The sequence below is a fragment of the Sciurus vulgaris genome (assembly GCF_902686455.1).
Source record: "Sciurus vulgaris genome assembly, chromosome: 3".
NCBI lineage: Eukaryota > Metazoa > Chordata > Mammalia > Rodentia > Sciuridae > Sciurus > Sciurus vulgaris.
Window position 1 is genome coordinate 117,011,612 of NC_136463.1, and position 24,008 is coordinate 117,035,619.

Consider the following 24,008-nt stretch of genomic DNA (forward strand, 5'->3'; position numbering starts at 1 on the left):
TGCCCTAAAGACACCAAAAAACAACTTTTATTGTTAATTTCTCCTTTTTAAAGAGGCTGTTGATTGTTACCATTCTGATTCTAGAATATACATGGAAGTGTCAAGCTCCTCATCATCTAGCAAAGTTTATATAAAGTACATGTTACAGAATATTTTAGAATTTAACAGCCTGATTTGCTATTGCAAACTTTCACTCGTGGTCTAGGAGTTAACAGTTTTTAAAATAATTGAAATAAGATTTATCTTTTTGGTAAAAGACATGACACAATGCAAAGACAAACCCCAAGTACATTCTACATAAGACTATTGACTAATAAAGATGAGAGTAACCAGTCTGTGCAAATAAGATTAAGTATAGTGCACGACAATAATTGTTTTGCAAGCATTCTTACATATTTTTACCAGCAACTTTTATATGATCAGGTAAATTGCCAAGTTAAAAATCAGTGAACTGCATCAAACTCATTTGATTAGTTTTTAATGCACATGAAATTGAGTTATAAAGTAGTTTACAAATCAATTTTGCAAGCTTATTACAATGCATTGAAGGTCAATGCCTAGTTTTATTCATCCTTTATCAGTTACATTACCCTCCTCCTTTAAAAATAGTTCACTGGCTTTCTTAAATTAATGACCACACAAGGCTTTTAGTTTGCTCCTATAGTGTAGGCATATCCAAGGTGGTACAGATGGTCTTTTCTGCATCACTAGGTTAATATGACCATGTTATATTGCATTACAGATTTAGTTGTCTAACAGTAGTTCATCCGGAAAGAATGCACATTGAGAAATTTGTTCAGTGCTAACACTTTTATATTTCAGGCATGAAATATAAAACGTAGATGAGTGTACTACTCTTATGGATCTTAACACTGAAAAAAAATCTGTAACTATTCACATTTTATTGTATTTGCCTTCAAACTTGAATAATTAAAGTAGATACTATTTAGCCTCTCATCTAATAAAATTCTCAGTAAATCTGAAGTTTAAAAAACATAATAAGGTTTTCAGAGACTTACACATTCCCAGAAAGAATAAAAAGTACTGACAAACTACTTTGATGATAAAATTGTTTGACCACACCATTTTTATTAACGAAGGTGTACAGTTGCTAACGTGTAGAATACTAAAAATGATATCTTTCTTGAGGAAGAACAAATATTTCTGTGAAATTTGCCATCTATTTTTAATCATTGAAATTCCTCATGATACAACTGTAAGTTCCCAATTATGTCATTGTTCCAATTTTTCTCATTATTTCTGCAAACTCTTAGAATTTTGCTTATCTAATAATTTTTCTACTAAAATCCAATAAAATATAAATAAAAGCACTTAACTATTGCTTGTTTCTGCTTAGTTGAATTATGGACTGAAAAGTAGAGAGCATCTTAAGTGTAATTAGTCATGTCAAATAGAGAATCACAGGACCAGGAGGGAATGTCCGTGAGTGTGGAGCAAAGTGGACTTGGGAATGCTGTAAAGGCCATAAGCAGAGGTCTTGCCCCTCATGGAGGATTAGTGGTGGTGGGAGAGTATCTAAGATTGAATCCCTGCAAATAGTACAAAAGATGTAACGGAGAGTACTCTCAGGAGATGTATCTATAAGGAAGGCAGGACTGCGAAGCAGAAGTTAAACTGAAGCTTCAGCCAAGCCTCCTGGGAGCTGTGGAGCTGGGAGAGCCCTTTAGAGTTGCTGCTGCTACAGAGATTGTTCTCATGCCTCGCTGCAGCAATAACTTCCCCATGACCTCCACCTACTGCCTTAAGTCTCCTATTATTTCAAGATTCCAATTTGGTCCTACAATCAGTCTGCTAAATGAAGTCAAGGTATCTGGCCTTTGTATCTCTGCATCAGCTAGTCACTGGTGATAACCACCCCATGGTAGAGGTCATAACCCTGGATGAGGTAGTTTCCTGCCTTTGATTACAATTCCCACTCAGGTGCAGAGCTGGGTACAGGACACAGTGCTCTAAGCTGCTAGGCTGTCCCAGTGAAGAGGAAGGGTCTGGACCTTATACCACAGTGTCCAGTACAGAAAAGAAGAGATAACCATCTTCTGGTCTGAAGAAGTCATCATTTGAATTAATTCTAGGGCCAGTTATTATCACACAAATAAAGAAGCATGAAGTAATATTATCACAGTTTTCTAAAGTTAGGATACGAAGATATCTGACACTTGAATTAGAAGCCTTAAAATAAGTGGGAGTATATTATTTTCAGTCAGATAACCCTGGATGTATAAAGAAAAATAATTTTTACCCCAGAGTCAAAGAGAATAAAATATCAAATTTGATGGGAGACACAGGGAAGTTGATTGATGTATCTGCTTTTTCATTTTGGGGAGAAAATTTTTAAAAAGGCACCCTGAAAGGAGATGACTCTTAATGATAAATATTTAAGAGGTATATGATGCCTATGGCTGCTAGAACAATTCAGAACATTTTCAAAGAACATTGTCATTAGTAGCTAAACTGGGAAAAAGTACCACTGAGTGTGAACTCAGTACCAGTCAAGTGACTACCCTCATCAGTGGGTGAGGAACTTGCCAGTGCAGCTGGTGCAGTTTTGGTGCTAGTGATAACAGAAGATCTCCCACTGACAGAGTGAACCTGAGGCTAAACATAAGGTTCCTTAAAGGAGCAGAAGTGATCGGCAATGCCTTGAAAGATTAAGAACCCTGTGAAAGAAACTAAAGAAAAAGCATGTTTTTACCAAATGGCTGTAAGTTTAGGACCAAACTGGAATCTTGAAGTAATGTGAATCCTGAGGCAGAAAGCAGAGGTCTGGGGAAGTCAGTGCTCCCGGGAGGCATGAGAAGAAGCAGTGGAACCGACACCAGTGCACTTCTGCAAAAAGGTCCAAAAATGCTGATGTGGTCTGAGAGTCACTGCTTCCAGAATGGCCAGGAAATCATGAGAGCAAAGAGGCAGAAAATACAGATTGGGATAGGAGAGAAGACAGGACAAGGTGGTGGGCTGCTGTAAGCCACTCAAGGTTAAAATCTTTCTGTGAAGAGAAATGGGAAATTGGAGCAAACACGTTAGTACTATTAGCTTTCTAATTTGTAAAATAATGGCTTAACAAATCTATTCATGATTTACCTACACTGTAATTTAGTTTCTCCCTGATAGATTTCTTCCTTTTCCAAATGTCAAGTTAAAGAGTGCATTCCAATCTGGAAACGGTGATAGTATCGTAACCTAGATGGATCCTGGATGATCATGCTGTCATTACATTGACAAGGACTCTCTTGGTGGAGTGTTCCAAACACACATGAGACAGATAGCAGTTTCCCAAATCCTGTTTGAATAGAAAGTCTCCTGGATTTTGGTGTTGCTAGGTAAAAAAACCTTCTAAATGATACTCGCATGGGGACTCTCCGGCAAGCATATGATAATCTGGGCATTCATTTACATACATTGTTAATGAAGGAATAATGCATAATTTTACTACAATTTTCTTGATCTGGGAAATATGTATTTTGTTCAAATACTAGGTGGAAATATGACATAAAGTAGATTACAACTATGACCAAACTTTTCCCAGATTCTTTTCTCAAGCATGACATGGTTCCTTTTTCTATATCAAATTTAATTTTCAAAATGAGGACACTTCCAAACACATGACAGTAGTAAACATTAGTTACATTGTAAAACCTTTAATTAAATTCATCTGAATAATGGATTGGTTCTATAGTAGTTTGCTGAGTGGGAAACTCTATATTACTAGCGCTCTTCATCTTTGAATTAAAGAATGACTTTCAACTCAAAAGGAGAATAGTAAAAACACTGTGAAACCCTTTTATAAATGAGTTTGAGCTCTATAGAAAATTTCTTTTTTTTGTTAGCTTGGGGTCTGAAAACACATATAAATTTGAGGGAGTAATGCAGCTGTTGAGACAAATGTATATTTTATGTGCTAATTATCCAGAGTGAGAACTAGCATATGAATATGTTTTAGTAGCTTAAATTAGCTAGATAATTGTCTAAATTATCAGCTATATTTTGTGTGTATAAACTTAGCTTCAGTTGATGCTTTTAGAATAATTCAAACTTTTATTTTAGTAAGCAGAAAAGTAGAATTCTCTTTAGAGAGTGTAATTTTAATCTTTTCAAAGATAATGAGATCTCCTGCACAGTACATTAATGAGAGTTAATCAAAAGTTTATTTCTGAAAATTACCGTCAGAATAAGATAGTATAGAAATTTGAGTTTATTTTGTTGTATTTTTATTTTTAGTTTTGCTTAAAATTCATTTTATGGTTTCATCTCAGTATTAATTAACAGATTGTAACTTTCAAATTTTCATAGGTGTCAGAATGACTTGAAATATTTGTTAAAACACAGATTGGTGAATTACTGTGTTTCTGAATCATAATGCTGATGGTCTTATATACTTGAAGAATCACTGAATTGTCAAACTGGCCAACGTTCATTCAATAGGGAAACTAAATCATTCAATGCAAAAATAAAGTATTCATTTATTTATATATTCTACCAATATGTATTGGGTACTTAAACTATTTGCAAAATATAGAAATACTTGAAAGAATATACAATGTCCCTGCTATGAAGTAGAGATGAAACATTCCTGGTACTTTAAATAAGGTTGTTGTGCTCCAGTTTTCCATATCCTCACCTCACTTTCTACTTCTATTCTGTGCTACCTTCATTCACTTATTTTATTGTCTACTTGGTGAACAATGTTACTAATGTGGTAGTGGAGACAAGTGTGCAGTGCTGGGATTTAACACCGGCAGGAAAAGGTCTCAGTGAGGGGAGAATGCTCCACCGGTGAAAAGTCCTCAGGAATAAGTATTCTAGGAGGAATTATCACTATTATACTTTAGCAGAGGAGACACCATGTTATGCAAATAAGATGGCATGAAGTGAATAGTGGTTTCAAGGAAACCGTTGTGAAGTATGGGATATGATGGGAGATGAGACTGAGGAAACATCAGAAGCCATATTGTGGAAGGATTTTTGTATTATGCACACCCAGGACTTTGGAGTTTTATATTTTGGGGCAATGAAGAAACACTGTAAGGGATATACATAATGGAGTATTATGATCGATTTTAAAATTATATGTTATCCTGAAGGAAAGAAGCTGAAAGCAGGAATAAAAATTATGAGACTATTTTATCAGCCCAAATAAGATGGGTTGAAAGTCTGAGCAGGAAATTTACTGTAGGATGAATGGGAGAGATATTTAAGAGGTCCACTTTGACCAACCATTGACTGAGAGTAGAGAGGATTAGAGGGAAGGAGATGCTTAGCATCATGCTCAGATTTCCAGGAAATCTGAGGAAATAAAGGAAATTATAATAATAAAGGAAAGGAGAAGATACAATCTAAATTAACAAAGTTCATTCTAATTAGAGGGCAACATAGCAAGTATACAGAGAGATCAATGATGATGGGCTGATGAATGATGGAAGACTGGGAATGAATGAGCAGGTATGGAAAGTCGAAATGCCAGCAGAAAGAGGCAAGTAACATAAGTGAAGAAGCCAGGTACACACAAAAATAAGGAGAGGTGAGGAATGGTACAAATTGGAAAGCACATGCCACCTGAAGTAGGTGGCCAGTATTCTGTTCTCACTTATTATGAACACGTGGGATGTATAGCTATGCGGGCATGTGTGTATGCCAGATATCCTAATTTTAACGTGCAATATTCCATTTTCCAAAGTGTTGGCAACAAATTCAACTAATTAAAACTTTAAAAAATATGATGTGATATAAACAAAATGTGTCTGTTGAAGAGTAAGCTATTTATTTTCAGCAGAATGAGTATGAGCAACAGAAGAAGGTGCCAGAAGAAAACATTGGCAAGAGAGGGGCCATCAGTGCAGATGTCTTAATGGAATGGAGTCTCATCCATTTCACTAGGAAGTGAGATGCATTGGTTGAGAGTGCGCTGTTCAGGGGATTCTCACCCAGTGCCCTTCCATAGCCCTGCTCTGAGGCATTAGAGGTGAGTTCATCTGTGAGGGAATAAAGGAAGGATTTAGGATCCCAGTCAAGGGAAGTGAAGGTTCATAATACCTGCAAAGGGAAAAGGATGAAGACTCTGAAAAAAACATGTATTTCATGTAAGTTTAGACATGCAGTTTTATCATTTATTTACTTGATAAAATTCATTATCTTCTTGAGAATAAGAAAAATTTAACTAGAAGCTATTGTTCATTAGGAAATGTCTAGATTTTAGTCAGTCTTAATACTTTGTGGATTTTTGATGGTGATGGCAACAATAAGTATACCTAAATTGAAACAAAAAGTATTTTACATTGAAAAAGGGAGTGAAAGTATTATTTTTAAAATCTATTGGGGAATATAAATATTAATGATGTACAGTCTTTAAAAATAAGGTCAAAATGGAATGCATTTATTTTCTGTTAGGAAGTATATTATTAAATCAAGATATTTGTTTAATTTAGTTTCCTCTCAACTCTCTCAATAAAATTTTAGCGAAATACAATATGTGTATATTGAACCAGAGATATACCAGATTTATGGTTTAGAATAGGAGAAATGTGAAATTCAAATACACTTTTCAATAATTTAAAATTATACCTCAAAATATTTTATTTAAAATGGGTAAATCTATTATAAACACAAGAAACAAACATTAATAGTGTAAACATTAATTCATAAATTGGTTCTCTTCTGTATTGTACAAAATTTCATAGCACAGATATTAAAATAGGAACAAAAGAGAACACCTCTTTCCATTGCTATTAACTCCTTTAAAAGTGTCCTCTTATATTTGGTAAGAAAAGTAAAATTTTCTTGTATCATTTCATTGTTTTAGATTGCATAATTTTTATAGAAGCCATTATTGAGAAAAACTGTTCATGTCTTTTATTTGATATTTATATTAATTATTAATTAGCTCAGATGTGCCATATTTTAATTGTTCAGTGTTTATTAATTTGGTGAATATATCAATTAAAAATAACATTTTAATCTGTAGTTGTTTCATTTCAAGGGACATAAGTCATATATTTGGCTGGTCTTATATCTCCCACAGAGAATAAGTTTATGAATAACTCAATTTTCCCAAAGAAAGCTCCTTACTTTTCTTATGTAGGGTTTATGACTCTGAAAGAAGAGATTTAAACTGAGGAATGATCCACCACTTCATTCAACATGAACAAGTCTCTAGTCTCTAGAACTTACTCAGGTCCTTCAATCATAGTCTCTATTAATGCTTTATCTTTTCTATCGTGCATTTAGCACATTTTCTTGTCCTTAATCATCTCATTTTAAGGCTTTATTTTAAAAAAATCTGTACTTCTTATATTTTCACTTCACAGTTTTTTGCCTACCTGTCAGAAGGAGTTAAATTAATGGAAACTCACATCCTCTCAAAACAAACAAACCAACCAGTAACTTTTTCCTTTTCCTATTACTCTAACATAAGTCCTACCACTCTGGAACATGCATGCACATGTGTGCATGTTCTCATGCCTCTCTCTCTCTCTCTCTCTCTCTCTCTCTCTCACACACACACACACACACACACACACACACACACACACACAATTACATGCATTTTATTTACACAAGAAGTTAAACAGTGGTTCAAGGAAAATGCCAGTTTGAAATTTGCTTTGTGTATATCATCATATACTTCTTTGTAAACACACTTCCATTTCTGTTCCATTTCTGATCAGTTCAAGTGGTATGAAAGCTTGCACTGGACTGTAGGTTGAAAGTAATATTATTTTGAAGTTTAAGAAGTGTTTGCAAAAAAAAAGGTGTATTGCAATTTGATCTTCCTTCCTTCCTTTCTTCCTCAATTCCTTCCTACCTATTTCTTTTCTTTCTTCCTCTCTAACAACAATGTTTGAAAGAGTAAAAATCATTATTTTACACTGGTACTAAAATAAAGGTAAGACATAATATCAAATAGTAATCGGATATATCAAAAGTTAACAAGCATTATCTCTACTTTTCTAAACTTTTCTGCTTAATTTAACAATTGATTCTTCAAATACTGACACCAAGTGAAGGGAAATATAGACCACAAAGGGACAAAAGGGTACAGTTAAAACAAATACACTGGTTGTAAACAATTGGGCTTTGAAATACTCTGGAAACAAATTTATCTATATATTCAAACTCTCTCTAGTGTCTACTTGTGTGAGTGATAGCCTAAGTATAGGGAAACTACTTTTGTTCACAAAATGAGGAGCAGAATCTCCACTGGATTTGTCATGACTTGCACATTAAATGCCACTTTAATTGAATATAAATTTTCATAGATTGAGTATTAGCAAATTGATTATCTTCCATTTGGGAAACCAAAGTTTTCAATTTTTTTGTTTGTATTTCAGTTTTAAATGGACACATTGCTTTTTTTAAAAAAAAAAATCCCTTTCTCTGCCTTGATGCAGATGTACCCCTCTCATTTTCACTTCCATCCAATTTGATGGGCCATAAAGAAAAAATCCATCCCGTGGGAAAAATGAAAAATTTGAGGAGCCAATGAAGGAACTAAAATAGGCATCTCTCAAACGCACAATGTTATTGATATTCATTACAGAAATAAAGGCTGACATTAGCTGAAGTTTACTCCCAGGAATCATTCAATAAGGACTGAATATATCAGTGGAAAATAAAACAGAATTGAAACAGTCATCAACTTATAGGAAGAAGACTTTGAAATAAAAATAGTTTTATAGTAGTTCAATTTTGTTTTCAAACATGTCATTTGGGAGACAGATGAATTAGTGATTTTGATAAAAGTTTTCCTCAGGTGTAATATTGTTCAGGCTAAAACATTCGGAATATTGGAATCATATTAATATATTTATCTCAATATTAGTTTTATAGAATAGTGTCTTTCTGTTATTTTGACATAACTAAGGAAGTAATTGATACTATGAAAAAAGTTTTTTTTAGTTTCCTACTTCTGCTTTCACTTTAGGCTTTTGAGACAATGCTTTTTGTATTACATATATTTGCTATTTGAATGTATAAAAAGTATAGAAAATACTTTTCTCAAGTACTAACATTTTGTGATGAACTTCCATCTTTCTATAGACAATGTCACCTCCATTCCAATTTCTTTAGGGATCCTTCTCAAAATCACAGTCATCTAAGGGAGGGGGCAAAAGGTGCCATAAACCTTGCCTACAGAGTAACTAAAGAAAAGTAACTTACTACCTCCAATATACAGACAGACAGGAAAAGAAACACCCAAGACCATGCCGGCAGAATTGGCTAAAAATGCACTCTGCAAAGAAGACTCAAGGAGAATAAAAATGGAAAAAGAGGAGGACATTCCCTTTGAGTGATGAACCCCATATCAAAGAGTTCACGATCAGGAGAAGAGTACCCACAATGAGTAAAAAAGTACTAAGAAGCAGACTGTGACAGGAATGGTCAGAGCACTAGTTACTGGAGAAATAATGAAAGGGGATATAAAAAGTGCACAGCACCCCAGTAACCCAAATCACAGAGGACTGCTAAGCAGTTGGCATCAGACTGCTTGTCAGTAACAGTTAATATACAGAAGGAAGGAATAACCTGTACTAGGCTCACAGGGCAGTCTAGTGTGGACAAGAGGGGCTTTTTCTACCTCTGCTCACTTTCAAACGTCAAGGCTATAGAAAAACCATGTCCAATAGGAAAGAATTTGAAAACATTTTACTGAAGAAATTTTCCTGAAGAGAATAGAAGTTAGGCTTAGTGAATCATTGACAAAAAGACTGGGGTGAGTACTGCAAACATTTCAGTAGATATATGAGATCAAAACAAAATTAAGAAGTATATACACGTCATATATTTGAAAAGCTAGAAATACCACATCAAACAATATGGGAGTAGAATTTAAAAATACAAAATAAGCTAAATGAGTGCCTTGTCAGTAAATAGTTGGGAGTTATGAGGAACAATTTAGTTAACAAACAGAAAGACAGAAGACTAAGGATATGTAGGAGCACTAAGAAATATAATGATATTGACTAAAATTGCATTGTGTCAAAGGGAGTATAGGATTTATAAGCTAATTTTATTATTTCTCGAAGTAGAGAATCAAAATATAAAAAAAGTTGTCTGATAAAAAAGGGGGAAAATATTAGTTATTATGTAAAATTTCCTTAGAACTGATATGTAAATTTCACAAACTGCTTAATTCCAAATAAATGACATTATATATTTTTCTTATAGAGATAGCCACTAGAATACAATGCAAATGTTACAACAACAAAAGAAAAGCAAAAATTGAATAAAACAACAGCAACAAAGTGAAAAGTGAAAGAAAACATAACATAATGAAATATTTTGAGTATATTTAACATGAGATATGTTAGTACTAAGAAGCCGGGTGCAGTGGTACATTTCTGTAGTCCTAGATACTGGAGAGACTTGAGCCCAGGTGTTGGAGGCCTGCCTGGGTCATATAGTAATACCTGGTCTTCAAAAACAAAAACAAAATTGAAAAACTGAAATATATTAGTACTGGGAAAAAAATAATTTTTCGATAAAAGTAAATACCTACTACAGTTACTATCAATTAAAGATAAGTAGCATTATAAATAACAAAGAAAAACCTAACTTTCCATTACATAAAAAGGACAAAATTAAAACAAAGACTGAAAAGTACTTTTTAAAATATAACAACAAAAAAAGATACAAGTGTCATATTTAAGATGCCAAAAAGAAGGAAAATTATGAAACTTACAAGATAGCTTTTATTGGGAAAGCTCAACTTATAGTAATAATATAAAATTATTTATATGAATTATCTGGGCAATGTGAACATTAATGAAATAAGTAGCGGTAGTACTATTAATAAAAAGTATGGGAGATAGAAATATTTTAAAAATAGAAGAATATAATGCACTTATTAAAGTCCAAGGGATATCTGGAAGACAGAATATAAGTAAGAGGAAGAAAACAGCATCATGACAAGGTGGAGCTTTAAAAAGAAGATAACAACTCTTGTACTTGGATATTCTCTAATAGCACACTCTTTTCATGTCACATTCACATTCATGAAAACTGATAAAATAATGAACCACAAAGCAAGTATTATAAAATTACAAAAGGAGAAATAATGTGCTCAACATTTTGTGACTCTAAGAAAGTAAAACCATGAGTTATTAACAAAAATAATGCTTTGTAAAAATAACTTTTCTACTGGAAAATTAAAAACTACCCACAGAAAAGGACTCTGGAAGTATAAACTAAGAAAACAAAGGTTCCATATATTCTAGAAAAAATACTGAAAATATTACGTATCTGTATTGATAAGATATAGCTTATATGTACTTAAAGAAAAATACTCCACCGTTAAATCATATTTAAGAAATTGATTTATGAAGATAAAATAAATAGGAAAGATGCAGTAAAATAAGCTGATAAAACCTGAATTAATAACAATAAAAGCAAAATTTTGTGAGCTTAAAGACTACAATATTAAAAAATTAATAAAAATTTAGTTCTTTGGAAATAAAGCCACTCATTATTAAAAATATAAATGGAGAAAATAAAACCAAAAGACTGAGAAATTTAAAGAAGGAAATAACTGTGGAACAGAGGAAAGTTTGAAAATATAAGACTGTTTTGCAAAAGTCTATTAAAACATATTTTACAAATCAACATTAAAAACATAATTCCAGGGAAATGAAATTTGGCAAAACCGACCCTCATTAAAATTGATAATTTGATTAGATCAATCTCTAGAAAGAAGAAGAAATTTGTCAAAGAGTTACTCTACAAATAAATACCAGGTCTAGATGAATTCATAGGGGAACCACACCTAACTTTTAAAGTCTGGATTATCTCCTGTTTAAATGATTCCACAGCAAAGAAATAGAGAAACTCCAATTTTTTTAATGAATTATGACATTGATACAATTATCTGAGAAATTACATATTACATGCAAAAATTACAGTCCAATTTCCTAAAAAAAATTGATATAGAATCCTAAGTTAATATTAGATAAGAGAATATTGCATATTACAAAATGAATTAGATCATGTCCAAATGTGGTTTCTTTCAGAGATGCAAGAATGGTTCCATGTTAGTAGCTTCACTTATAAAATACCATAGAAATAAGGAAAGAATGGTGCACTGATTACCAGAGACACTGAAAAGCATCTGTACAAATTTGAACATCATTCTTAATAAATGAAAATCAGTGGAAACTGTTTTAAAATTACAAAGTACATGCAACTCAACTGACATACCATCATTTGAGTGATTGGGAAACAAAAGGCATGGTAATGTTCACATTTATTTCTTTTAATGATATATTGGAAGTGATAGCACATTTAGATAAGAAAAAAACTATTAGATGTACAAGAATTAGAAAGAAAAAAAAACACTCTGTTTCATGTAATATATTTTAAAAACTTATTAGAGTCAATGTATATGCAACTACAAACTAAAACAATTGGCTAAGATAGTAGGATACAAATTTAACAAGTTGAAAAAAATCAGCATTTTTTCATCCATTCATGTGTCGAAAGGCATCTCGGTTGGTTCCATAATTTAGTTGCTGTGAATTGACTGCTATAAACATTGATGTGACTGCATCCCTGTGGTATATATATATGTATATATATATTACATATATGGAATATATATATATATGATGGAATATATATATATATGAGATGGAATATTTACTCAACCTTAAAGAAGAATGAAATTATGGCATTTGCTGTAAGTGGATGGAGCTGGAGAATATCGTGCTAAGCAAAATAAGCCATTCCCCCAAAACTGAAAGCCAAATGTTTTCTCTGATATGCGCATGCTAATTCATAACGGGGGGGGGGGGGGGGCGGGCAGTAGGGAAGAATAGAGTCACTTTAGATTAGGTAGAGGGGATTGAAGGGAGGGGAGGGTACATGGGGATAGGAAGGATAGTAGAATGAATCAGACATTATTACCTGTGCACATATATTACTATATGACCGGTGGGATTCGACATCATATACCACCAGAAGAATGAGAAATTATACTCCATTATATTTGATGTATCAAAGTGTGTTCTACTGTCATGTATAACTAATTAAAAACATTAAAAAATTTTTAAAAAGCAACTTTCATATATACAAAAAATTATCATAAGATATCATGAAAGAGAAGATCCCATTTATTATAGCAAAACAGGCACCAACAACAAAAATTTAAAGGCCAAGAAGCAGAGTAACCAAATGAGAAAAAATTTTAAATACTTCTGAAAGACACAAAACTCAGACTTAAAAAGTAAGAATATATTTTATATTATTAGAATGAATGACTCAACATTATAATGACAAATTCTCAAGTTAATTAATAAAGTCAAGGTGAATCAAACATAAATACCAAATGAATTTTGTTCTGAATCTAGAAAAGTTGTTTTTAAAGTTCATATGGAAAATTAATTTAAAAAAACCCCAAGCCCCTAAAAGTTAATGTCAATAAGCATGCTATATATCAAACAGTAATTGTATATGTAAAGCAGTGTGATTGTGAAGATAAATAACTATTGGAACAGAAAACAAGTCCAGGGATAGGCCTAAACACATAAAGAAGTACACAATAAAAGTGACATCTTAAATTACTGGTGGAAAAAAACCTCTTTTAAATAAATGATATTAGAACAACTGAGAATTACTGATAAAAAGAAAAATATATACCTGGTACTATATACCAAAGAAAACTCAAAATGTATTGGACATTCTAAAATATGAAATTATAAAAGTTCCAGTCTTAAAAAGTGAATGTATTTATTACCTTGGAGTGGTGAAGAGTTTTTTTTTTAATTATGAATCAAGAATTCCAAAGCAACAAAGGACAAGGTGGGTAAGTAGCTGCATCAACGCACTCCCACCCACCCAATTCTGTTGTTCAACAAACATGCAAATTAAAACCCAAATTATTTACTGGGAAAACAAAAGAAAATGCCTAAAGTACTTAAATATATGACCCTTATCCATAATAAGAGAAATATAAACTGCAGCTAATGGAGGTCCTTCTCACCTATAATGACTAAAAAAAATCAGTAAGACTGATTCTACTGTCAGAATTCTGGGGAATAGGACTGATGTAATGCTGGTGGTATGCAAAATGGTTCAAACCATATGGAGAGGAATTTGGGAGTATGTCCAAAGATTACATAGCATTGACCCTTTGATTCAGGAATTACAACTTGGAAGATTGTGAAGGTACTTTTGTATTTAAGAATATATATATTTATATATATAAAGACTACAATATTAAAAAATTAATAAATATATATATGAACAACTAATATATATAATAATATGCACAATACAGTGGAAGATTGGCTAAATATATTACTATATATCCAAGTCAAATCACTTCTAAAGCAGCTGAAAAATTTCCTAAGGCACCAAAGGGTAACAACAAGTTTGACTTTCTTAAATAGTTCTATATTACTTCAAAAGTAAATGTATTTTGAGAACTGAATAAAAATGAAGAATATGTCCAAATTACTACAAGAACATCAAGAGCTTTATGCCTTTTACTTACGGTTTACAGTTTTGACTGGTAATATAGGGTTTACCCTCTCTGGGGAGGCAGCGTTTTCCTCATCTGTCACATATTCAAAATTAATGATGAACATCATAGCCACGCCCTCTTGGTTTTTCACTGGAATTACGTGAGTGTTACAAATGAAAGTGGACCCTAAGGAGATGAAAAATAATTGTTAGAAAAATAACTTTTAGATTAAATGCCTTCATTTTACACTATTGGTAATATTAAATTTGAGATACAATCCTGCAGAACTTTCTATCTTAAATGACCACTGAAATTAAATAAAAATAATTTAATTTTCACTTCATATTTTATTGTGTACATATTTACTTTATGTATGTAGAAATATACATAGTTTACAGGTTAGTTTTGTTACCTCACTTTGAAAAAACAGAATGTAAATCTCATTAGCTTTCACACCATCACTGTAATAAGTAAACATAGGGAAAAAAAGATGTATTATTTAATTTTCTAGAAAAAAGTTCTTAATCTTTCCTTATATGTTTGCTTTGAATCTGAACTTATATAAAGTATGAATATATAAACAGTGAAGAAAATTCATTTTGTAAAATCTTGATTTTAACACTAAACAAATTGTGTCTTTTTTCCTTTAATTTCTTGTACATAAATTAGTAAATTATAGATTTTGACTCATATATGTTCCAATAATTATGTAAAATTTACAGTGCCCAAATTATTACGCTTTTATTTTTTTTAGGGGGGGTGGTACTAGGGATTGAACTCAGAAGCATTTGACCACTGAACCACATCCCCAGCCCTATTTTGCATTTTATTTAAGAGACAGCACTCTCACTGAGTTGCTTAGAGCCTTGCTTTTGCTGAGGCTGGCTTTGAACTTGTGGTCCTTCTGCTTCACCCTCCTGAGCCACTGGATTACGGGCATGCACCACCATGCCCAGCCATTTATTTGTTTTTTAGTAATAGAAAATAAGAACAAATTTCAGTTTATATTATTGATTTGATCCCTATTACTATGAAATATCATCACTGATCCTCCAACAGATTTATAGAATACAGGTGAGTAACTGACTTTTTAAAAATGATCCAACTTCTGACTGACTCCTTGGATTTGACTTCTAGTATTCTCTCAAAGCAGTTTACTCACATGCTTACTTTTGTAATATTTTCTTAAGTCATGTGATGGATATGTCAAGGTAGAAATTGGTTTGGGTTCAAAAATATGTTTAAATGAAAAATCTTCAGGAGGGGTTATTGATCTCTCAGAAAATAGTATTTTGACTGCTGTCTCTTTTTTTATAGCTTAGCTGAGATCTTCATGAATCTTGAGGAGAGTGATATTTCAACATAGAGGCAAAAATAGGCTGAGAGCCAGGCTGATCTGGCATTGACCTTCAGAGGCAATTGGGAGAAAGTGCCCAGGACACCTGAAGGCTGAGGAGTACTGGTGGGCAACAGAAAGATACAGGGGGAGCCCCAACATCTGCAAGGACCAGTGGGTGCTAGTAATCCAAATGATGCCCTACATATCAAAACATGTACGAGATAAGTCTTTCCTTTCTTCTGACCCCTGCGTCATGGCTCCTCCTGCTTCCTGAGCTAAGATCAAAGGCTCTTTCTGATACTACTGTAGAGTGAGGACATCACAAGGCATGGTTTTGAGCGTGGGAGATTTAATTATTATTTGTGAAACTATTTCAATGGGCAAATGTATTTTAATTTTGAAATTATTTATGAATACATTTTTAGAACACAGACACTTTATAACTTAGAAATGTTTATGTGTTAGTTATAATTTAGACTTACATATATGGCTAGTCTCCCATATTTGAAATGGAGAAGACCTTATTTATAACAGATTTCATACATTTTATATAAAGGTGGCCCTTGTTTTACAAGTGTTGGAAAATATGCTTTAAGAATGACAGGCAGCACCTTCCATCTTCAGCTGTATCTTCAATTCATTTAATAAAATGGTTAGCTAGAGCACTTGTCATAGTTTCCATGGTAACAAACAGGCCGACTTTAGTAAACAGAAAATAAGCAATTTAAGACTGTTCCATTAGAACTAAATATAGAAGTGCTTCAGGCCAGGCATCACAATACACGTTGGTTAAACAGGGAGTCTGAAGAGATGTGAGAAATAGCCATTATGTACTTTCCTAATGAACCAAAATACATATTGATTTTACTACTTAAAATAACATATCCTAGATCATTTAGAATATCATTGTGAATTCACAGATTTGTTACTTAACAGTTTCAAATCTTTCAATATTTGGAGTACACTGCTAATTGCAAAAGAAAATATAGAATACAGATTTCTGAGGAATCAATAAGTAAAGGATTAGAGGATGGAAAGCTAATAGGTCTTCCATAGAATAATCTTGTTTTGCAGGATAAAAGGGAAATCATATTTTCAACACAAATGCTTTCAAATTTACTGTCTAGTATTGAAAATCATAAAATTATATTGCTTCAGCAAAACAGTTCAGCTGTATGCATTGGCACTATAGCATACTGAATAAGTGTAATTATTCTGGGATTTGCTGTCTACTATCCTGGTTTCCGACATGTTTCTATTAAACAATGTATCTCTTTTGCAGTTAACCGGAGAGTCACATTTACATGCTATTCACTTTTGGTTTTGAAATTTAATATCTCAATCCATCTAGTGTAGCCTGTTGGAAAGAAGACAATGAATGGAGATACATAGGACTTTGGAGAGGAGGAGAATTGAATACATTTTACAGAGCAAAATTAGTTTAGCTTTACTATTTCCACAACCTCACAGTCAAGATAACTACTCTTTTAAAAGTGACATTTCCCTAAGAAGTCATCACTCATACTCCTAAATATTTCTCCTGGGTGAAATATCGGGGACAAAAGAAATGGAAACATGATCCAGCAAGCACCAATCTATCAATGAAAAAAAAAAAAAAGTAGAAATACTCAATAATGTTTAAACCAGGGAACTGAACATAGAAAAAAAGTTCAGAGCTTGTTAAAATTCATCTTGTATCCAAATGAAATTAATAGTGTTTACTAAGAAGCAGCATATTCATACCACCAAAAGCAGTATACAGATTCAGTACAATCCTCATCAAAATACAAATGACATTCTTCACAGAGTTAGAAAAAACAATTCTTAAATTCATTTGAAAGAATAAGAAACTCAGAATAGACAAAGCAATACTAAGCAAGAAAAGCAAAGCAGGAGGGGCATCACAATACCTGTTCTAAAATTATACTGCAGAGTTGTAGTAACAAAAATAGCATGGTATTGGCACCAAAATAGGTGTGAAGACCAATGAAACAGAATAGAAGACACAGAGAGAAGTCCACATCTCTACAATCATCTAATATTTGACAAAGGTGCCAAAAATATATTTTAGAAAAAAGACAACCTTTTAAACAACTGGTGCTGCAAAACCTGGGTAACTATATGGAGACAAATGAAACTAGATCCCTATCTCTCTCCTTGCCCAAAACTTAAGTTGAAATGGAGCAAAGACTTAGGAATTAGACCAGAGACTTTACAACTGCTGGAAGAAAACATAGGGTCAGCACTCCATCACTTTGATGTTGGCACCAACTTCTTTAACAAGTACAAGAAATAAAACTGAGAATCAGTAAGTGGTATGCCATCAAATGGAAAAGATTCTGCACAGCAAATGAAATGATTAAGAACATGAAGAGAGAATCTGCAGAATGGGAGAAAATCTTGATCAGTTACTCCTCAGAATAAAGGATTAATATTCAGAATATGCAAAGAACTCAAAAAGTTAACATCCCCCCAAAGAATTCAATAATAAATGGCCAAAAGAACTAAAAAGAAACTTCACAAAAGAAGAAACACAAATGGCCAATAAACACATGAAAAAAATGTTCAACATCTTCTCTAACAGAGAAATGCAAATCAAAACTACACTAAGGTTTCATCTCACTCTACATCAGAAATGGCAATGTTCAAGAATACAAACAACTGTTCTTTTTCAGAATTGGTTTCCTTGTTCTAGTTCCTTGGACTTTCCAAATACATTTTAGAATCAGTTTGTCAAAATCTATAAAAAGTCTTGCTTGAATTTTTATTTGAATTACATTGAATCTGCAGATCAAATCATAAAGAATTGACATCTAACATCAAAGTTACATTTTCCAATTCATAAATATGGATGAATCTTTCCATTTATTTAAACTTTAATTTTTCTGTCAGTGTTTTGTAGCTTTCATTAAATAGATACTGCATTTTTTTTTTTTAAAGAATACAAACAAAAATAAAGGCTGACAAGGTTGTGGGGGGAAAAGGTACACTTGCACATTGTTGGTGGGGCTGCAGACTAGTACAACCACTCTGGAAAGAATAGAGATTCATCAAAAAACTATGTGACCCAGCTATCCCACTCCTTTGTATTTTCCCCCAAAGAAAATCGGCATATTACAGCAATACAGTCACATCAATGTTTATCATAGCACAATTCACAATCAACCTGGATTTCTGTCAATAGATGAATGGATTTCTTAATTTGTGGTAACATATACAATGGAGTTCTACTCAACTATAAAAAAGAATGAAATTATTGCATTTGCTGGTAAATGGATGGAACTGGAAAATATCATGTGCAGTGAAATTAGCCAAACTCAGAAACTCAAAGGTCCAATGTTTTCTCCCATGTGGGTAAGCTAGAGTAAAGTAAAAAAAGGAAGAGGGAAGAATAGGATAACATAAAGAACCAATAAAATATAAATTAATAGACAAGTGAAAGGAAGTCTAGTAGAGTAGAGGAAGGAAATGGGAAAGGGGAGGAAGTATGGGAGGGAAAGGGGACATTATGAACTAAAATCAATTTCCACGAATGTATGAGTTTGTCAGGATGAACTCAACATCTGTGTATAACTATAGGATTCTAACGTAAGAAAGAAGCATACTTATAAGAACATTATCCATTATTTGTAAAGGTGTACATGCAATTATACTATACTAGTATTAGACAGACACGGGTTCATTTCCACATTTTTTTGTCCAGAGTAAAAACAAAGTGGGAAAGGCTATTTATGGGGAACAGTGCTCATTTTAATAAAAATTTCTTAATTTTGAAAATTTTAAATATTGCCCTGGAGCCAGCCAACTGAGGGTAATCTGAATAAATTATGAAAACTATCTCTTTATTAATAAAACAGCATTTAAAAATATACGTAGCTGCATTTTAAAATAAAATTTAGCATTTGCTCTCTTATATCTTCCTTTGCTTCATGAATCATTTTACTTATGTATAATCTGAAGTTCTTTTCTGATATTCTTCTACCATACTGTCACTGGATTCTATTTGTGTACGATGAATCAAAATGTTTCTGTAAAAATAAAAAATATTTTAATTAAAAAAAAAGTTTGGACTTCTTTCAAGCTGCTTTGAAGGTATTTTATTCTATTGTCTATGGTATGCTTTTACAAGGCATTCTGTGCTCAGCCAGAGAAGCCAGCATAACTGGAATCACATTGGGTTTTGGGGTCCAGTTGGGTAGGGAGAGAGTGTAAGTCAGTCAAAGGGAAATCAGAGAGACACAGCATGCAGGTAAAGGTATGGATGTGGAACTTTTCTCTCAAAAGACACGCACTGGAGAGTTTTATTCAAATGTTGGCATCATTTGATTTAAAACTACTACTCATGTTTGTGCAAAGAAGAGCTTATAGGGGAGGCCAGGCTAGAAACAAGAAAGGCACTTAGAAAAAGAATGCAATAGGGTTGGTCAGCAGTCTAGTGGTTTGAACTGGGGTGATGTGGCTGCCAGTGATGTGGAGGGGTCTGGTGAGAGGCATTGAAGGTAGCACTGATAGATTGAATGGGATGTGACAGGTTGGAAGGGATCATAGTGGTGTTTGAAGAACTAGAAAAAATGGAGATATCATGTTTTTAAACCTGGAAGAGTGTGGCAGTAGGTAGATTTGGAGATTGTGTATATCCATAGGTTTCGAGTGTGTTAACTTTGAGCTTGCTTATTAGATATCTGAATGGAGATGTCGAGAAGACAGAATATAGAAGACCACAGTTCAGTTCAGAGCAGTGCAGTTCAGTTTGGTTCAGTTTGGGGTTTATTCTAAGCCAGGGATGTGAATTTGGTAGTTGTTGGGAAATAGATTAGATTTAAAGGCTGCATAAGTTTGCTTAGGGAATAAGTATAGATAGAGAAGTTTGTGACCTGACCCCAGAGGTACTGCAGAAGCAAAGGGGAGACAAAGAAGAACCTAAAAGACTGTGGAGGAGCTGACAGTGAGGAGAGAAAAATCAAGACTGGTGTACCAGGGGCTAAGATAAAGAAGTATTTTAAAAGGATTATGATAAACTGAATAAATCTTATAGATAGGCATCGTGAGAACTAAGAAAATATCATGGATTCCCAGGTAACATCCTCAAGATATATTTTGGCAGAAGAGTAGCTATGAAACTGCTTGGAATGCATTCAAGAATGAATGAAAATACAGGACACAGACATAGCTATAGAAAATTCTTTTGAAGTGTTTAAATAGATGAACTCAAACATGGAATGGTAGCTGAAAAAAGATGCCAAAGTTATGAGATCTTGTTTTTTTTTTTGTAAGTTAGAGATTTTGCAGCATATTTATAGACATACATAAAATATATTTATTCCAAATTTTGTTTGCATAAATTCTCAGTATTAGTAAGGCTTAAGAAAAGTCTAATTCCAATCATGACATAGTAGTCTTATTTTTGCTACCTTTAGAAAAATGAACCTCATGTTTATGTCAACTGATTTTCCATAATATCTGTATGTAGCCTATTGCTTAAGGGCACAAGCTCTCCATCACTCTTCCTAAATCTGAGTCCTGGCTCCATTCTTCACTTCTGAGTAAAACTCCAGCTGTTTACTAAATGTCAAAGCCTCTCAGTTTACTCATCTGTACACTGGGGATAATCCCTATTTATAGAATTTTTCTGGGATCAAATGAGTTAATATTGTGTAGTACAGTATTAGGAGATTCGTTTTTTCACTGATATGCTATTACAATAGATTTTAGGGAACAAAAGTGAGAATAACCTTCTTTCACCACACACATGCAGATTTATGAATGAAATCTACTGAAACTTTACATCAGGGATATGAAACAGCCTGGCAGTGGAATGGAGACTGCTTGAGGGGAGTGAGGAAGAGAGTTCTTCAGAAAGGACCAGCAACTGCTGTTTTCCTCACTTCAGTAGCTTCCACCTTCCGAGGACAGACCTAATGGAGGAACTGTTAAAGGCCTACCCAAGACCTGCAAAATGTGCTCCCTGCAGGTGGGACACTGAGCACAGATATTTACAAGATACTGTGAATGAACACCTGGTATTTTGTGGGCAAGGTACCTCAACCCTGAAGATGTAGAGAGTGGAGAAATGCAGGGACATTGTGATTAGCTTAAGACCATGCCAGAGTCATGCTCTGCATGACCCATGCATCAGACCCCAAGAGCCATCATGGGATCAAAGGCCAAGAGACTCCAGAGTAAGATTCAGTTGGCAAAACACCTGATGACAAGGGCAAAAGAAAGGAATTGGAAAGGAATCATGGAGAGAAGGGATAGCATGGGGAATAAGGAACCTGAAAGGAAGAAGGGTCCCAGTAGGGCACTTGAAGTATATCCAAGAGCCTAGGAGAGACAACATCAGCTCTGGCCATCTGCTAGACCTCAGAGAGGGCCCACAGGCTGGCCAGGCTCCATAACCACTCTTCCCTCTCACTTTTTATTTGCAGGGCAGCAATTAGCAACCAGCTCATGGAGAGTTGGGGAAGGGTAGACAGTTGAGGCTCACTGCCCACTGTGGTCTGACCTGAAGCAGGTTGGAAGTTGTACCTTTATTACTGAGGCTGTTTTTATAACAGAAAGTGATCAGAAATATTTATTACCTGACAGTGATTCAACAAAAGAAAAGTCTTCCAAATCATCCTCTAAACACAATAGTCAATTACCCGCAGTGAGCAAAGTTCATGGAATGGTGAAGAAATAAAGTAGACTGCATTTTGATCACAGTGGAAGCTTCACACTGTTCAGCAGAACTCATACCTGGGTAAGGCTTTTAGAAAAGTATTTGGCATGGAGTGAAACTTGATGATGTGAGCTATTAATTTTTGCCTATTGTTGAAGGGTCTCCAGAGGGCAAGGTAACTCTCAATGCTCTGTGTGTAGTTTCCTCCAACCCTTTACCATTCTTAAAACCACAGAGCACAAGAGCATGCTGTTTAGTTATCTTTTGGGGCACCAAGTAGAGATTATTCCCTTCTGAGCTGATCAGTTTAGTGAATGCTTGGCAGATTTTATTCCTTTCTTTCTAGTAGACTGGAAGGCCCTTTGAAGATTAAAAATATCATTAGAGACCTGCCCTAGAAAAAAAAAAAAAATCACACCGGCAACCTCAGAATACAAAGGCCTCATCCAAGAGGCAACAATGCTTATCTTGAATAGAAAGGACTGTTAGAAAAGCAAAGGGACTATTTCACTTCCTAGAAGGAGAAAGTTACCCAGCCATGAATGACTTATGATGAAGCCAGCCAGGGGCACAGGTGAGAAACAAGCAAAATCTGCACTTGTCATTTATGTATCTGGTATTTATTTTTATTTATTTATCTCAGCATCTCTTTAGTCTTCTACTGCTCCCTCCAGGCCTCCAAGGTGAAATATTATAGACTGTCTTATCTAAAAGTAGGACCATGGAAAATATGTATTTCATACAAAAGGGGAGCAGTGATAAATGAGACAACCTAATGTAGAACTCTAATGCAGCTTCCACGAGAAGAACTATTTTGGTTATGTAGCTAAGGCCTTCCAGACCTCCCTCAAATCAAACCTTAAAAATAAAATTCCTAATATCAATGTTGCCATTGAGCAAGCTGAAACACTGGAAGAACAGGAGAGGGCATGGTGAAGTCCAGGAACAGAACTGGAAGAAATATCTGACTGGAGAATTTACTTGACATCACTTACCATCTCTCTATATATTTTTTGGCAGTTCTTTTCATACTTCTTATAAAGGAAGCAGACTAAGAAGATACTTCTCTCTCTTTTATAATCCACTTCAAGAATTCATCACGATATTTTTCAAGTATTAGAGCAATGAAAGTATTCCACTTTACAGTATATTCATAACTAGCCCATAAATTCTGCAAAGACAACATACCATCAATCTATGCAAATAGCCTTCAGCACATAAGGGGAGCTCAATAAATATTTGCCTAGCTAAAACCTCCCTCTAATTTTCCCTGACAGAGAGATGGTTCATAGAAAGAGGTTCATAGGTGGTATTTCACTCAGATATGTGTTGCTGTGACCAAGAGACCTGACAAGAACAATGTATGGAAGAAAACATTTATTTTGGCTCATATTTTCAGAGATTCAGTTGTCCATGTTTGGCTCACTTCATAGCTACAGGCCAGAGGTGATAGACCATCATGGTGGAAGGGCATGGTGGAAGAAAGCAGAAGGGGGCCTGGTAACCAGGAAGCAGAGAGAGCTCAGGTCACCAAGGAC

General features: G+C 33.9%; 1 protein-coding gene across 2 annotated transcripts in view; it reads right to left on the bottom strand.

Annotated features, from left to right (window-relative positions):
• Window positions 1-24,008, bottom strand: part of KCNH7 (potassium voltage-gated channel subfamily H member 7) — a 477,670-nt gene that overhangs the window by 129,590 nt on the left and 324,072 nt on the right. For both annotated transcript variants that reach the window (XM_079131238.1, XM_079131237.1), the window contains exon 3: window positions 14,501-14,656. In XM_079131238.1, coding sequence (XP_078987364.1) covers window positions 14,501-14,656 — 156 coding nt within the window. The remainder of the gene's footprint in view (window positions 1-14,500; window positions 14,657-24,008) is intronic.